Here is a 17,244-nt window from a genome sequence, read left to right as displayed (position 1 = left end):
TCCTGTATCCTGCTAACAGTAAAGCAACACTTTTTTCTCCTCGTCCCCCCCCCCCAGTTTGAGATAGAGTTTCTCTGTGTAGCCTTGGCTATCCTGGAACTCACTCTGTGACCAGGCTGGCCTTGAATTCAGAGATCTGTGTTGTTGGATATTCGAGAAAACTGTGTAAAGATGTGTTGCTGTTTTTCCTTGCCTTGCCTGCCTAAAGCACCTGATTAGTTTAATAAAGAGAGTGATGGCCAATAAAGAGCTCTAGGCAGGAAAGGTTAGACAGGACTTCTGGGTAGAGAGAGGAACTCAGGGGGAATCTAGGTGCACAAGAGAGAGACACCAGTGAGATACAGAGGGTGTTGGACATACAGAGTGGAGGAGAGGTAAAAAGCCACATAACAAAAAGTAGATTAATAGGAACAGGTTAATCTCAGTTGTAAGAGCTAGTCGGAAACAACTGGCTAAAGGCCAAACACTGCATAATTAGTAATAAATCTCCACGTCATTCGGGAGAGGCCAACTTTTTATAATAACAAGTCTCCATGCCATTTGGGGGTTGGCGGTTCCAAAAGAAAGACCTACAACAGACCTGCCTGCCTTTGCCTCTTGAATGTTGGGATTAAAGGCCTGTGCCACCACCGCACAGCAATGCAATACTTTATAATACATGGTGTCCTGGAGCTGATGGTACACTGTCGTCTGAACCCTGCCTGCCCTGAGTCACGCATAGCCATCAGCGGAGGGGAAGTGTGCTTTGATTTCCAGCAACTGCTTCGGCTGGGCTGGTTTCTGTCTCCCACACGCAGCGTGAGCTGGACATTCCAGAGATAGGCTGTTACCTTTGACCATGGTCTGTCTATATTTGAGGAAGATCCAAACATTGGTCTGGCAGGGTGAGGGATAAGTTCCAAATGGACCTTTATAGAAAGACCTTAACAGACCTCCTGAGGAAGGTCATGTGTACAGGGGAAGGAGGCTGGAAAGTCTGGCCTCACAGATGCTCGGCTCTGCAGGGTAAGCAGGCAATGGAGATACTTGTCTGCCAGCCCTTCCTTGGAACAGAAACATACTTCTGTCAAATCCAGACTGCCCGTTCTCTGGGCTGCTGTCTGGTTCTGGAACATGGCCACCAACATCCTCTTGGGACTACTGTGGGTGACTGTGCCAGTCTTGACTGGTCTGTTTTGAGGGTGTTAGCATGTAGACACACAGGGAAGTGGACTGCATTCTAAGAACACATTCTGAGATACATTCCCTGGCTGCTCTACCGGCATGTTGCCCAGGCTCCCAGTCAGTGCTCCCTGACTGGTCAACCAGCGTCAGTGCTCCCTATCTGTTCAACCAGCATGCCACTGAAGCTCCTGCAAGTGCTCCCTGACTGCTCTACCAGCATGTTGCTCAAGCTTCCAGTCAGTGCTCCCTGACTGGTCAACTAGCATGCTGCTCAAGCTCCTGCGAGTGCTCCCTGAGTGTTCTACCAGCATGCTGCTCAAGCTCCTGTGAGTGCTCCCTGACTGGTCAACCAGCATGCTGTTCAAGTTCCTGCGAGTGCTCCTTGACTGTTTTACCAGCATGCTGCTCAAGCTCCCAGTTAGTGCTCCCTGACTGCTCTACCAGCATGTTGCTCAAGCTCCCAGTTAGTGCTCCCTGACTGTTCTACCAGCATGCCGCTCAAGCTCCCAGTTAGTGCCCCTGACTGGTCAACCAGCATGCTGCTCAAGCTCCCAGTCAGTGCTCCCTGACTGCTCTACTAGCATGCTGCTCAAGCTCCTGTGAGTGCTCCCTGACTGGTCAACCAGCATGCTGTTCAAGCTCCTGTGAGTGCTCCCTGTTTTACCAGCATGCTGCTCAAGCTCCCAGTTTGTGCCCCTGACTGGTCAACCAGCATGCTGCTCAAGCTCCCAGTTTGTGCTCCCTGACTGGTCAACCAGCATGCTGCTCAACCTCCTGCGAGTGCTCCCAGCTTCACTTGTCCTGCGGTAATTACCAAGTTGGCTCCTTGGACATGTTATTAAACCTCGAGGTATCTTAGTGTTCTCCTGTGTAAAATGGGCTTTTAGTGTCTACAGCAGCATCCCAGAAAACGAGCAAATGGAAGACCAAAATGGAGGCCTCTTGTGCCACTATCGTCCACCCCAGTGGTCTGGTGGTTACTTTGGGACTATGTGAGGAGGGAGAAGGGTAGACACAGAGAATCCAGGGGAAGGGACAGGTACTTCCTGGAGCCATCTTGGGAATGCCCTTCTGGAGGCTGATCCACCCACCTGGAAAGTCAGGCGGGAAAAGATGAACCAGGGGTATGTGCTGGCTCTCTGGGCCAACAGAGGCCATCCTCCGTGTCCTCAAAGGATGCCTTTTCCAGACATGAGCTCCCCTGTGACATTCAAACTCAAGGCCACAGACTTGTCCCAGGAGTATGTGTGTGGTCCTTAAAGCATGCCTGGTAACCTCTTGTTGGTCTTCCTGAAGGGGGGGGGTGGCCCGATGGCCCTGATTTTCTTCCCCGTCCCTTCCCCAAAGGCAGCCTGCGGACAGAAAAAGTGGCCAAACGCGGATGGCAAAGTGGTTGCTTGAAGACACCTGGGTCGGTTGGGCCAAAGCATTCTCCGGCTGCTGTCTCAGCACACAGGCGCCCCCGGTCCTCCCCGTCCTCCCAGTGCCCGCGCCCTTGGCGGGCCCCTTGGCAGTCTTGTCCCCACATCCGGGGTCTCCGTGCCCAGGACCTTGGGCCGCGCGTCCCCGGGGCTCTGCGCGCGCCCAGGTGCCTGACCCGCCCCGTGACGCATTTGCAACCGTCCGGGATCGCGGCCGGCCCAGCGCGCGCCCGAGGCGCGGGGCACGCGCCTCGTGCACGCGCGCCACCACGTGACTCCGCGCGGCCAACCGGCGCGCCGGGATTTGGGGATAAAGCGCGGCCCCGCGACAGTTGCGGCGGGAGAGCGGCGGGGCAGAGAGCGTGACTCGCCCGCTCCAGTGCCACCGGTTCTCCTTGCGCTTCCCGCCGCCGCCGCCGTCGCGCAACCATGTCGGAAGAGAAGCCCAAGGTAAGCCTGGGACGCAAGGCGCTGCAGAGTCCGCAGGACGCAGGCCGGGCCGCGCGCAGACCGGGGCCCGCGGGCCCGCGCTCCGGCCTCCGCGCCCCTCCCCCGCCACGGCCGCGCGCGCCCCTCCCCCACCGGCGTCGCACCCCGCCCGAGCTTCGCCCCGGCCCGCCCCTCCCCTTGGCCCCGCCCCCGGTCTGCCTCCCGCCACGCCAGGGCTCCGCCCCCGGTGTAGCTCCGCCCCCCGATGTAGTTACGCCCCGAGTCTAGCCACGCCCCGCGGCCCGAGAACCCGGAACTTGGACGTCCCGCGGGGTGCTGGCTCTCGGTTATCCAGTCTTCCTCTCAGTCCTCCCTCCTCGACGTGGCCATCCCTCTTGTGCCGTGTGCAGAGGCCCACGCGTGAGGCCCCCGTGGGCGCTCCGAGAGCTGCAGCGGTGCAGGAGCCAAGCTGGCCGCTCCGAGCTTCTCACTGTTGGCCGGGTCCGGTGCTCTCCCACCCCCCCATTGCGGTCCCCCTTACTTAGTCTCGGCAGTTAGTGCGTGGGAAGACCCGCATGGCCCAATCTCAATTAAAAGTTTTTCCACCCTCGACCTGTCCTGCTGGGAGCCTGGCATTCTGTGTTCACCGCCCTGGGCCCAGAGATGACCGCTCTCTTGGTTCGGATGAGAGACCCCAGGAGCAGGGCAAACCTCTGGAATGCTATGGTACCCCGCTGTGAATTCACCAGTTGATCCCAGCATCATCTTGGCTGCAGGGCTCTGACTTTTAATTCCAACTCAGCCTTGGGTGCTGCCTACACCAACAGGGACAACAGGGACGTTGAATGAGAGCACCTGTTTGTACTGGACTAAGAGTAAACACTTTGTTTTGTAGTTGGTTTCCTCTTTATGAGGTTAGGCAGGAAGTGAGTGCCGGGTGTGGTACTGGAAAGACCACACCTGCCGTTCTAGGTTAGTGGAGGCAGGGGTTTATACTTTTATTTATATTTTGCAGCACTGGTGATCCAACCCAGGAGCTTTTGTACACTAGGCAGGTGCTCTGCCAGTGAGCTATCCCCCCACCCCCTTTTTAAAGGCAAGGTCTCTATGTAGATCAGGCTAGCCTTGAACTCACAGATCCTCTGGCCTCTGCTTTCTGAGTGCTGTGATTAATGGAGTGTGCCACCACACCTGGCCAGCCTTTGTTTTGTTTTGAGACAGGGTCTCCCTGTGTCACGCTAGCTGGTCTTTACCTATACCCAGGAGTGCTGGGGTTACAGGTATTCGAAGTCATCGTGCTAAGCCTCATTTTTCTTTCTTTCTTTCTTTTTTTTTTTTTTGTTTGTTTGTTTTTTCGAGACAGGGTTTCTCTGTGTAGCTTTGGAGCCTATCCTGGCACTCGCTCTGGAGATCAGGCTGGCCTCGAACTCACAGAGATCCGCCTACCTCTGCCTTCCCAGTACTGGGATTAAAGGCGTGGGCCACCAATGCCTGGCAAGCCTCATTTTTCTTAACCTCTGAGTTTGCTTGCTAATCAGAGAACTACTGGACTGTGCCAGCTATCCTGCTGTTAGAGGGGAGCGTGCCTTGGGCCCTTTCACCTCTGCTGGCATTTCTGTTTAGGCCCTGGTTCCTGTGTCTGATTTGAACACAGCATTTTTTTTTTTTTTTTCCTGATAGAAGTCAGTGCATCTTGGGGGCCTGGAGTTGTTCACTTTTTCTCACAGTGGAGCCCACAGTTTGGAGCAGTAGCCAAGCTCTCTGAGAAGTGCTACTGTGTCACTGGTGTCCTGTGACTGAATGCTGGGAATTCTCTCACAGGAGGGAATGGAAGGAGGGTGCTCAGGTGTTTGTTCTCTCAGGTCCCTGCAGGACCCTCTCACCTGGGAACTGTTTCTCAGGCTAGAAAAAGCTCTTAGCCAAGGCTTTTAGGATCCAGCACAGGGCAGGCTCCTTTCCAGACACTGTTCTACCCAAGGCCTTTTGTACCAAGCTCAGAGCAGGTTGCTTCCTGATGCTGTTCTGCCCCTTTCTCCAGGAATAAAAAAGTGGCAGAGGCCATCCAAGGGAAGCAGGGAGTTACTCAGTTAAGCTGTGGGAAAAAACTGGTGTGAGGACAGGGAGAAAATGCGGTCTGCAGATGGACCAAGGGATCTATGTCCTTAAAAAGTAAACGGTTCCCAAGGCTGGAGAGATGGCTCAGGGGTTAGAAGCACTGGCTGCTCTTTGAGAGGACACAGTTCAGTTCCCAGCACCCAGGTGACTGCTAACAAGCATCTGTTAACTGCAGTCCTAGAGCATCTGACGCCCTCTTCTGGCCTCCATGGGCACTGCCTGCGTGTGATACACAAAATAGTCAGACACATTCAAAAATAATAAAGGTTAAAAAGCTCCTATGGGCTTTTGATATACTGTGTGAGTCACTCATGCCCTGAACAACAAAAGTAGTTCCTTCCCAGATCGAACAGCCCCAAAGTTGGCTCTGTTCAAAGTGTGTTTCCAGCAACTGACAAGTACTGACTTCGCCTTTGTCCAGCTCTCGTGTGTACCACGATGTATAAAAACTAGTGCTGTTCAATAGGGACCCAGGGCCTGTGCAGGCTGAGCATACTCATTCCTTGGAGCCACACCCAGCCACAGAAGAGCACAGTCTAAGACCAGAGGGTCCAGGGAACTACAGTTTTCACCCTGCTGACTCCAGCGGATCCCTCAGAGTCCCCCAGTGTTCCTCTGGTTCTCCACTCTTGGTTTTATGTGGCTTTTCTTACCAGTCTTATAAAACCATGCAAATGTGTTTACCAGTCTCATAAGTCTTGTTTGTTTGTTTGTTTTTGTTTTTCGAGACAGGGTTTCTCTGTATTTTGGTGCCTGTCCTGGAACTTGCTCTGTAGACCAGGCCGGTCTCGAACTCATATACGCCTGCCTCTGCATTCCGAGTGCTGGGATTAAAGGCGTGTGCCACCAACACCCGGCCTCATAAGTCATTTTTAAAATAAAGATGGGTTTTCTTTGGCTTCCTAGATCTAATGAGTAGATTTTTGTCTTTGAATTGGTTGTCTGTGAGGACACTGGCTTTGTACCACTGTTTCTGTCACGGTGCTTAACAAATGTAGGTTAAAAATAAATTCTGTGTAAAAATAAGACAATCACACGAGCAGTGCTGCTGGGGGAGTCTTAAGAATTAGGTAGGTTTTAAAGACTTGAAACAACAACTCTTACCTAAGGACTTACGTTTTAAACCCTGGTGGTTCTGAGCTGGCTTTGAGTCCCAATTCCTGTGTCTTTCAGGAGGGAGTGAAGACAGAGAATGACCATATCAACCTGAAAGTTGCGGGGCAGGATGGCTCAGTGGTACAGTTCAAGATCAAGAGGCACACCCCACTGAGCAAGCTGATGAAGGCCTACTGTGAGAGGCAGGTAGGTAGAGCCCCATTCGGGGTGGGGAAGTCCTGTGGGGTCTGCTTGTGTTGCAGGTGTGCCCTTGCTGCCCTGGGTTTTGCTAGCTGCATGTCTCTTATAGTGTGTCTTCTCCCCGGCCGGTTTCCTGCAAATGGCAAGGTGGAGTTTGAGGCTTGAGCAGGCTCCAGTGTGGGTTTGCTTCCTCATAGACACCATCATGGTGGTGGTAATTACAGTCCATCAGCCAGCACATGGGTCCCACCTGGGTCTGGTGGTGATGTTCTGTGGTGTGTGCAGATAAGGATCAGTGCTGATTCCAATTCCTCCCTCTGATATCCATGCAATTACGCTTGTTTGTGCCGACCTCATGGGCAATTTGATTTTCTGTCTTATTTAGGGAATCGAGGAAACACTTTATCTTCTCCCTAATTACCATTTCAAAATAGCATGCTGACTGACCTTTGTCCCCAACAGTGACCAGCTGGGTTGGTCATTTCTGCTCGCTGTTGTCAGTGTCGGTGTGGACTCATGGCTCTGGCACACATGATGCTTGGGTTCATCCATCTAGTTCATTCTCACTAAGGACCTTTTGGCATGTGGGTATGCTCCAGCCCACCGGGAGCCCTTGGATTCCTGGTCTTGCTCCTCTGTTGTCTGCCCCAGTGGCTGCCTGGCCTGCTGCACATAGACCTACGTGCCAGTTCCTGTCTGAGCCCTGCCATCTGGTAGGGGGTCCTGCCCTTTGGTGTGGGCAGTGGCATCTCAATATGGTGGTTCAAGGTTGCCCTTAAGTGCTTGCAAACACAGCTGTTTGCTGCCCTTTATCTACTGCCCTGATAGCCACATTCCTGCCTTGGGACTTTGTTGAACGTGCTCTGCCAGGCAATACTGTGCTTTTCCTTCCTGGCTCTCAAGCCCTGCAGACAGTGCACCTGCCCTCTTGTCTTCTAGGTTTTGACCTTGGGTACTTTTCTCACCTGTGAAAGGTGAGACAGAACTTTCTGAGGACGCTGTGTCCCCTGTGCCCTCCCAGCTGAGTCAGCTGCTTGTGCTGTGTGCCACTACTTAGACTGTGCCAGTGTGCAGGGCCCTTCCTTGCCTGTGTTCTGCTCAGTCTGCTTGCTCTCATGTATGTTTCCTTGTACCCTAATCTTCTGCTGAGGCCCCCACATTCAGGGGTGGGAGGCACACTAGATCAGCTGCCTCAATGTTTGGAGCCTCCTGCTGGCCCCACCTAAACCATTGCTTTGGAGTGAGGGTGTCTGCATGATTGCCATCCCATAGCCTTTTGAGAATCATTCTGGAGACTCACGTAGCCTTCCTACTGTATCTGTGTGTGTGTGTGTGTGTGTGAATTCCCCCTCTTTGTGTGGAACATCATCCCTTGTATCTGACAGGGACTTGCATGCTTGGCTGCATGGAGTATTTTCGGCTGAGGTGCACTGCTTTGGGAGGTGCCATAATTCACTGTCATCTCGGCAGGGGCTCTGGAGGTGATTCTTATCCCTCTGGGGAGGTGCTTTCCGGACCCTTTCCAGCTATAACCCTGACTCTGACTGTCCTCACTACTCTGTAGGCAGACATCTGCCTCTGCCGTGTTTCATGTTTGGAGTGCTCGGTCCTCCCGCAGTCAGCCATGCTTGCCTCTGACCATTGTCTTTCCCCTTTGCACTGGGTGCTACTGTTGCTGTCTCTTTGACTTTTCCCTCTCCTTATCTTCCCACTTTATAGGCCATTCTTGCTCGTCATGATTTTTAGTTTCCACAAATTCTGTCTTTTCCTGTTTTGTGTTTTTTTCCCCTAGTAGCAACTTTCTAGAGTGTTCTTGTGTGTGTGTGTGTGTGTGTGTGTGTGTGTGTGTGTGTGTGTGAGAGAGAGAGAGAGAGAGAGAGAGAGAGAGAGAGAGAGAGAGCATGTATAAGTATGTTTTTAGCTTTATTGAAGCTTTAAGTTTTAACTGCTCCACCCCCTTCCTTTTTTTTCTGCCTCATGATATTGAAGAAAAGCAAAATGATGTTACAAAGCCTTTACTAGTAGATTTGCTTAGGAGACATGAAGTCATACAAAGTAGAATTCAGCTAAAGGAGCACTGCCTCCAAAATACCCCAAAGATAAGTAGTATTCTAACCAGGCCTGTTGGATAAGAGAAATGTAGGATGCTAGGATGTAACTGCTGATTCATCAGGATTGACCATTGGGCTCTATTCCCTCAACAAAGGAGACAACCTGACTTAGAACCAGCTTGTTAGTCCAATCCCCATATCAAATACCATGCTTCTACAATGCAGCACAAGGGGCCCAGCACGGCCACAACCGTGTTAAGTCTTAGCCTGCCATAATGCCCCCAGTTCTCACTGGAAAATGTATAATCTGTCTGGTGGACAAGACCACCCCAGGTAACAACTATTTGAAAGAACTGCACTGACATGCTTAAAGTAATTCTGGCAATGTGCAGCACCTTTGCTGTGTAAGCCTCACATCTGCCTGAGTGTCCAGACTGAATCTCCTGTCTGTTTATGTTGTTCAAAGTGTGACCTGGTGACCTGACAGAGATTTGAGGATGACATCATATGTGAAATCCATAAGCCTCGGGTGTATATGAGTTAGTAAAATCTTCTATATGAGGCCTCCCCTTTGGGCATTAGCCAGAGCCAGACACATGCTATTTTATTAAAGAGCTTTTCCCTCACCTCTAAGTGTGTGGAGTGATTCTTCACTGGGAAAGCATGTCACTTCTGTAACATGCTCTTCCCCTGGTCTGTTTTCACATGTTAGGGTCTTTTTTTCCCCTTCTTTTTGTTTGTTTTTTTTTAAAGACTTATTTATTATGTACACAGTGCTCTGTCTGCATGTATCCCTGCAGGCCAGAAGAGGGCACCAGATCTCATTACAGATGGTTGTGAGCTACCATGTGTTTGCTGGGAATTGAACTCAGGATCTTTGGAAGCACAGGCAGTACTCTCAACCCCTGAGCCATCTCTCCAGCCCCATAGGGTCTTTTCTTAAATGTCCCCAGCTTCTGCTTGTATTTTAAGAGTGAAGCAGTGAACCACCGCAGGAAAGAGAGTATGGCGGAGGCTGCACGTCCACAGGGCGCTGTGTTAGAACTGGGAGCTCTGGAGGGTCCCAGATGCTGATCTGAAAGGCACTAGGTTTCCTGGGAAAGAATACCTCCAGGCTCTACCCTGCACCTGGGAATGCACCTGGAAGACTGAGGGGGGTCTCTGAGGCACATGGGGAATGCTGGCTTTTATTAGCCTGTCCTGGACACCCATTTGCCAACATGTCTTTTTTTGTTTTTTTGAGACAGGGTTTCTCTGTGTAGTCCTGGCTGTCCTGGAACACACTCTGTAGATTTGCAAAGGCATGCATCACCACCACCTGGCACCATACTTGACAGAGCTCTGAGTCCACATCTCCAGAGAGTCCTTCTTACTGATGTGGAAGAGATACTTACTTGGCCTTTGAGAGTTCTGGAGGACTTTGAACCCTTAGAAATTTATGTGTGAACTCTCTTTATTTTTTAAAAAGCTTATGTGTGTGGGTGTTTTTGCCCGCATGTATGTCTGTGCCCCGTATAAATGACTGGTGTTTGTTTACAAAGACCAAAAGGGGACATCAGACCCCCTGGAACTGGAGTTACAGACAGTTGTGAGCTGCCATGTGGGTGCTGGGAATTGAACCTGGACCTCTGTAAGAGCATCAAGTACTCTTGACCTCGGAGCCATCTCTTTAGCCCCTGTGTGTGAACTTTCAAAAAAAATTCACCAGCTTCCCTGGCCCAGAGTGGGGAGGGGCGTTCCTAGTCTCACCATCCCTGGGTACAGCACCCATGAGACTCCAGTGTCCTTGGCTTGTGGCTTCAGACTCCCAACCAGCAGAGACCAACTGTCCACTGGCTCTTCCTCAAGGCCTTGCCTTTCATTCATGTCATTTCAGGGAGGCTTCAGGACCGCATAAACAGCCAAAGTTTATCCCGTCTGTCCTGTTTCAGGGACAGCAAAGTTGCTGAGTGTTGTTCACCTGGGTGTTGTTCACCTGCTCCCTAGACAAGCAGAGGCAGACTGCTGCCCTCCTTTCAGGATGGAAAACGCCTTGTCTCTGCTGTGCTCTTCCCAGCCTTCCTGACTATGGCCCTCACGCTCGCTTGACTTGTTTCTCTCTGGGAACTTTCTAGAGGAGGAAATGGTACTGCTGTACAGAAGTTCTGGGAGGAACTTAGCTCAGTTTAGCTTCTAGGAGGAAGTAAGGGGCAGGCTTAGGGTGGGCCGGGTGTCTGAATGGGATGGAGACTTCTGAATGGGTCAGTTTGGGGCAGCATGTGCTGTAGATTGTGGACCACCAGTGATCTTTCTCCTCAGCTGATGTGTGCATACACAGAATGCTAACATTGTTGCTGGTTCTAGAAATCTTGAGGTTAATCTGCGTTGTCTGGGAACATCTAATTCATTTCCTCATTTTCCCCAGGGCTTGTCAATGAGGCAGATTCGATTCCGGTTTGATGGACAACCAATCAACGAAACAGACACTCCAGCCCAGGTATGAAGTAGCCCTATGTGCTAGGGTCTGTGCCTTTGGAACACTGTCGTTTGAGAATAAAATAGGTGCAAACAAAATGACTTGTTCCCGAAATGATTTTAATTATGAGACTTTGAATTTTGATATTTTGAGATTAGTTTCTCAGATGAAGTGGTACCGCCAAGCCTAACTTTGCTGTTTCGAGACAGAGTCCAAGTGTAGGAGCCATACCTTTGGGGGCCATGGCCAACACTTGACAATTGCCCACACATCCACATGTACTGGGTGTTGTGGCGTGACCGCCCCTGTGGTCCTGACGGCTTAGCGACAACCACTTGCTCTTTGTTGGAGTCAGAACCTGGATATTTGTCTTACTTTATTTATTTATTTATTATTTATTTATTTATTTATTTATTTATTTGAGACAAGGTTTCAAAATCTGTGTAGCTTGGAGTCTGTCCTGGAACTTGCTTTGTAAAGGCATGCACCACCACTGTCTGGCTTACTTTTAAATTTTTGTTTTTGTTTTGTTTTTTGAGACAGGGTTTCTCTGTAGCTTTGGAGCCTGTCCTGGAACTAGCTCTTGTAGACCAGGCTGGTCTTGAACTCACAGAGATCCACCTGCCTCTGCCTCCTGAGTGCTGGGATTAAAGTTGTGCACCATCACTACCTGGCCTTTTAAATTTTTTAATTAAAAATATTTTTGTGGGGACTGGAGAGATGACTCATCACTTAAGAACACAGGCTGCTCTTTCAGAGAACCAGAGCTTGACTCCCAGCACCCACATGGCAGCTTACACCTGCCTGTAACTCCAGTTCCAGGGATCTGATGCCCTCTTCTGGCCTCTGGGCATCAGACACACATGTGGTACACAGATATACATTCACATAAAATCAAATTAATTAGAGAAGTTATTTTGGGGTTTAGTGGTAGTGATGCATGCTTAATCCTAGCACTCAGGACGCAGAGGCATATAGATCTCTGAGTTCAAGGCTAGCCTGGTTTACAGAGAGAGTTCTAGAATAGCCAGGGCTATACAGAGAGCCATGTCTCAGAAAAAAAGAACGTTTTTTTTTGGGGGGGTGGTCCTGGAGAGGTAGTTTAGGGGTGAAGGGCACTGGCTGCTCTTCCAGAGGACCTGGGTTCAATTCCCAGCACGCATATGGCAGCTCATGGCTGCAACTCCAGTGCCGGGGGATCTGACTTTCTCTTCTGAATCCTCGATGTATGTGAGGCACATACGCTCACATAACCACACACACAGAACACATAAAAACTAAAGATAAGAGAATGATAGGCAAAATTTTTTGTGGATATAAAATGTTTATCTACAAACTGGGGCTGGTGAGATGGCTTGGTGGGCGAGATGCTTGTCACCAAACCTGATGATCTGAGTTCATGTGAGTGCCCCCTCTCCATTAAAAATGTATAAAAATGCTTTAAAATGCAATATGTAAAGTAGACATTGTAAGTGCACATAATGTATTCTGTGGCCCATTAGTCTGTTTTTAGTGACCCATTTTTCTCTCTGTTCTTAGCTGTGACTATTCTATGAATCTTGTCAGAAGTTGGGTGGATAGTGGTTATTACTCTGACCCCACTGGAGGGGCCCTTTTTCCCTGCATGCTGCACTCCAGCCAAAGTGACTGGGCTGTGTCTAGTGTGGGGAGGCTGTTTGGGAGCATGCAATTGTTGTGTATTCACCTCTCTGACATTTCCTGTTCCTTTCCCTGGGCCTGCCTCGGCAACTCGGATAGCTGGAGATGGAGGACGAGGACACCATTGACGTATTCCAGCAGCAGACAGGAGGAACAGCTTCCCGAGGGACCATCCCCACACCCAACCATTGTCCTGACATTTGCTATTGAATGGTGAACATGCAGCCACGCCCACCACTCACAGAAGAGTCAGCAGAAGCCAGAGTCACTGAAGGAGTCTCCTTTTCCGATGGGCTTGGAGTGAAGACAGACCATAATGCAGGGATGAGAGTATTAGGGAACTTGGCCAACAAAAGTGTTTGCTTATGGGAAATGAGATGTGAGCTCTTGGGATTTGTTTTTGTTTTCATTTCTGTTTCCTCCCATCCCTAAAATATTTTTCCCCCAAAGCTTGGGGCTGGATGTAGACTCCTGGCCTATGTCCCCACTCTAACCCCCAAAACTGTAGTTACCTCTGGTTTGACTTGTCCTAATCAAGTAGAGCTTGTGGTCACATTACTCAGTGGGCATGCCTACGGATGTTGAGAGAGAGGAGAGGAACAGAATTCCACCTATTTGTTGTGGGCATCGATTGTTAAAATGTGAAATACTGTAAATTTGAGCTTTGTCAAAGATATGGTAAAGTTAAAGGGAGAAGACCAATGCTTTTTAAAGATGAAAGGAGTCCTTAGTCCTTGACCCAGCCACTCCTGCACGTGCCCCTTTGTACTTGGTACCTGGTCATGCATACATGGGAAGGCTGGTACAGTGAGACCCACTCTCTTCCCTCCATATAATGTAGAAGAAAGTAATTGCCATGTCTCATTTGGAAACTGAATGTGGCCTCAGATATTTTCTAGTACTTGGTTCCGATACACAATTATGGTTTCTGTATAAGAAGGTAATTGGTTAAGTATCAAGTTTACAGTGACGTTGTGGAAAAGACCTGCTTTAAAGTGTGGTTGCAAAAGAAAGCCAGGGAAAGGTGACCTCATTCTCATGGATTATGCTCTGCCGCTTTCCACATGTGTATTAAAGTGATGCACCAGTGGGTGACATTGGTCCTGCATCGTGGGGTCTGTACCAGTTAAATGTTCGTAGTTCTGCCTGTCATCCTTCTGTAAGGATTCATTGCTGCTTGGTGGCCATCTCTGCCTTTTATAGTCACCCGACACTGACCTACCGTCTCTCGCTTGCTTAAAATCCTGAGGAAAATGTTCTTGTTTCCTGTTTTGCTGCGTGGGCTTGGGTGGGATGTCTGTTGGCTCTGTTGTGTTTATTCACCAGTTTGTACATTATTTGTTGTCCTTTACTACTGTAAACAGTAAATATAGTTTGGTATTCTGTCTCTTGGCTTATGTTAAACACTGTATTTGGAGACTGCATATGTTACAACTCACTACTGACAGTCTGTCCAGTGAGGTCACTCAGACATGGACAGAAAAGCTGTTCCTGGAAATTTGTAGGTCCTGACAGCTCATGTGCCCCATGCTGCTCCGTGTTGCCTGCCCTAGGTGTCTTGTGTGAGAACAAGGTGGGTTTTAGAGGCAGGGTCTTAGTGTTGGGAGTCTGTCTTTTTGCTGTTTGAATAGGTCATCCCTTGTGAAGCTGATGACCTACTAATCTGTTTTGAAAATGAAGTGATGCTAATTTGGCCTTGAGGAGTTTCAGTACTTATGTGAAACAAAACCAGAGTTGTCCTTACCCAAGCTATTCTAGTGTACCAGTTGAGCAGAAACGCCAAGCACTTAATCATCCAGCAGCAGGAGCGTGCGGATTAAAGCACATACAGACACAGAGCCATTTTGTAGGTCCCTAAGATGGTGCAGCGGAAGAAGAGCTGGTTAAATGCAGTAGATAGAAGAGCCCCTAAGGGGAGGGAGATGGCTGTGGTGCTATGTTAGTTACTTTCTCATTACTGTCACAAAATGCCTGGCAAGAAGCAAGCTAAGGAGGAAGCAGGGTGGACCAGAAAGCAGAGAGATGAGCACAGGTACTTGGCTCCCACTGGTTTACTTTTTATTTAGTCCAGACTGTAGCCCTTGAAATAATGTGGCCCATATTTAGGGTGAGTTGTGTCCTGACCACCCCCTCCCACCTTCTCACAGCCCTTAAGGCATACTAAAGGGTGAGCTTCATTAATGTTCTAGGTATTTCTTTTTGATAAATCCACTGTTTGTCAACTAAACACCCAAATACATGACTTTATAATCTACTTGGCACTTAAAATTGTTGACCTCATATACAAAATGCATTTAGTCTATTTCTTAGTGTTATCTCTCCACCCCCCCACACACAACCCTCTTCCATCTTAAGAACTCCCACAGTTTACTGTCGTAAGTTCAAAGTTTGCTCTGAGACTCGAGACAATTTCTGAATTGTGAACCCCTGTAAAATAAGTTACTTCCAACATACAATAGCACAGAGTAAACATGCCTGTTTCAAAAGGGCAGAATTAGAGCATAGCAAAGAGAGATTAGGCCAAAGCAAGATTAATGAACTCCAGCAGGGCAGAAGACAAACCCTGCTGCTCCCTTATGGGGTCAGAGGTGCTTGGTATCATTTGGGCCCTAGTGGTCTCGGGCAGTCCCACCCCACAATTCTGTTTCCTTGGTGCCTGCAGCTTTCCTCGGTGAGCATCCAACATCCCACTTTGCTGGCATCTAATGTTCGGGGGTCTGTTACACTATAGCCTCCCACCTTCTCAACTTCTGAAGGCCTTCGGGCACGGAATCTGCTATTGCCACCCATTGTTTGGTTTCAGTGGCTTTCTGGAATCTTGGCACAGATGTCCATGATTCTTCCCCCTTACATCTTGTAAATGTGGATGCCATCACCACATTTGGCTGCCGGCTCCAGGGAAAGCCTGGCACACTTAGACCATTGTTACATCCACCTCTGTGTGCTCTTGCGGCTGAGCCTGGGAAAACATCTCCCTGTGTGCTGTTTTCCATCAGTAGACCCTGAAGGGTCTCTTTTCAAGCATTGTCCTTAAGGATGGATTTGCATTTTTATAACACTAAGTTCTCATTTCAATTGGTGAGACATTGCCTTCTAGGAACCTTAACCTATTATCCCAGAGCAAGGTCTCAGACATCTCTTCAATGGCACTAAATTCCTTTAACAACTATGGCCGGTTTATCCCACATCTGCCCTACCCTCAACTTGGTCCAATCTCCATTTTCCATATTTCTCTGCACCACTTTCTACTTGTTCTGACTGTAAATCTGGATGTTAGGCTTCCTTGAAATTTCCTCTGCCTAACAATTTAGCCCATTACTTTTGAAATTCAGCCTCACCCAAGTTTTCAGGATGCAGATAAAACTATCTAGAATTGTTATAGGGAGTACACCAGAGAAGACCACTCAGACACAGTCTGTAGTCAACTGATGGTCTTTATTCCATCCAGCTAGGACTATACTCAGGTATTTGGGACTCAGATGGAGCTCCGAGTGTTTAGAGCAGTAGTTCTCAGCCTGTGAGTCGTGACCCCATTGGGGGTTGAAAAACCCTTGCACAGGGGTCACATACCAGATATCCTGTGTTACAATTCATAACAGTAGCAAAATTATAGTTAATGAAGTAGCAATGAAAATTTTATAGTTGGAGGCCACCACAACATGAGGAACTGTATTAAAGGGTCACAACATTAGGAAGGTTGAGAACCACTGGTTTAGAGTAAGGTTTTTTGTTTTGTTTTGTTTTGTTCTGTGTAACAGCCCTGGCTGTCCTGAAACTCAGTTTGTAGACCAGGCTGGCTCGGACTCATAAGAGATTCACCTGCCACCGCCTCCTGAGTGGAGTAAGATGTTTTTAAAATACAAAACCGCATTCTGATATCTCAGCCAGCAGCTACAGAGGGAAGTTTTGTGCAAGCAAACAGATTAAAAGCAGTTAGCTGGAACACAGGCTTCAACAGAAGCTAAGTTAGCTGGGGCATCTTCACCTCGGGTTCCTAGAATAGAGTAATGGTCCATAGGGCTGCCTATCAAGGAGATCAGATTCCAGTTAAACCTAAAATGATCTCAGCAAGAATACAAAATGAGGCAGGGAGTGGTGGTGCATGCCTTTAATCCTGGCACTCGGGAGGCAGAGGCAGATGAATGTCAGTGAGTTTGAGGCCAGAATGTTCTACAGAGTGAGTTCCTGGGCAGGCTCCAAAAGCTACACGAAGAAAACCCTGTCTTGAAAGACAAAACAAAAAAATACAAGATGGAGGAAACTGCACTGTTTTGTCCCATCACAGAGTATGACATGAGTGGTTGCCAGCCCAGTTTCTGACAGGGTCCTTTTGTTCGCCTCTGAAATAAAATATTGTGAGCCATCTTTAGTGGCTGTGTTTCTCAGCCTTCTCACCTTCTGGATCCCACCAGGATGGTCCCCATAGGTGTGCTTATAGCACCCTAGAGCTAGTCTAGCTCACAGCTCTGAGCTCTTGCACTTCTCTCCTAGGACTAGTTCTGAAGACCTGAACCACAGGGTTAGGTCTATTGCAGCACCGCTTCACGGCTCTACTTTTCCATTCTGTTTTCCTGATGATGTGATCAGTGCTCGAAAAGAAGCAACTTAAGGGAACTTTATGTTGTCTCAGGGTTTGAGGGGTAACAGTCAATCA

The 17,244-nt window shown here is 49.1% G+C and overlaps 1 protein-coding gene across 1 annotated transcript; it reads left to right on the top strand.

The window, feature by feature from the left end:
- Nucleotides 1–2,880: 2,880 nt before the first annotated feature.
- On the top strand, nt 2,881–13,977 carry Sumo3 (small ubiquitin like modifier 3). Its single transcript, XM_027394301.2, has 4 exons — nt 2,881–3,035; nt 6,303–6,431; nt 10,881–10,952; nt 12,690–13,977. The coding sequence occupies exons 1-4, from the start codon at nt 3,015–3,017 to the stop codon at nt 12,798–12,800; spliced, it is 333 nt and encodes a 110-aa protein (XP_027250102.1). The 5' UTR covers nt 2,881–3,014; the 3' UTR covers nt 12,801–13,977.
- Nucleotides 13,978–17,244: the final 3,267 nt, after the last annotated feature.

The sequence above is a fragment of the Cricetulus griseus genome, assembly GCF_003668045.3.
Source record: "Cricetulus griseus strain 17A/GY chromosome 1 unlocalized genomic scaffold, alternate assembly CriGri-PICRH-1.0 chr1_0, whole genome shotgun sequence".
NCBI lineage: Eukaryota > Metazoa > Chordata > Mammalia > Rodentia > Cricetidae > Cricetulus > Cricetulus griseus.
The sequence above is the reverse complement of the archived record's forward strand: the minus strand, read 5'-3'. Positions and strand labels throughout refer to the sequence as shown.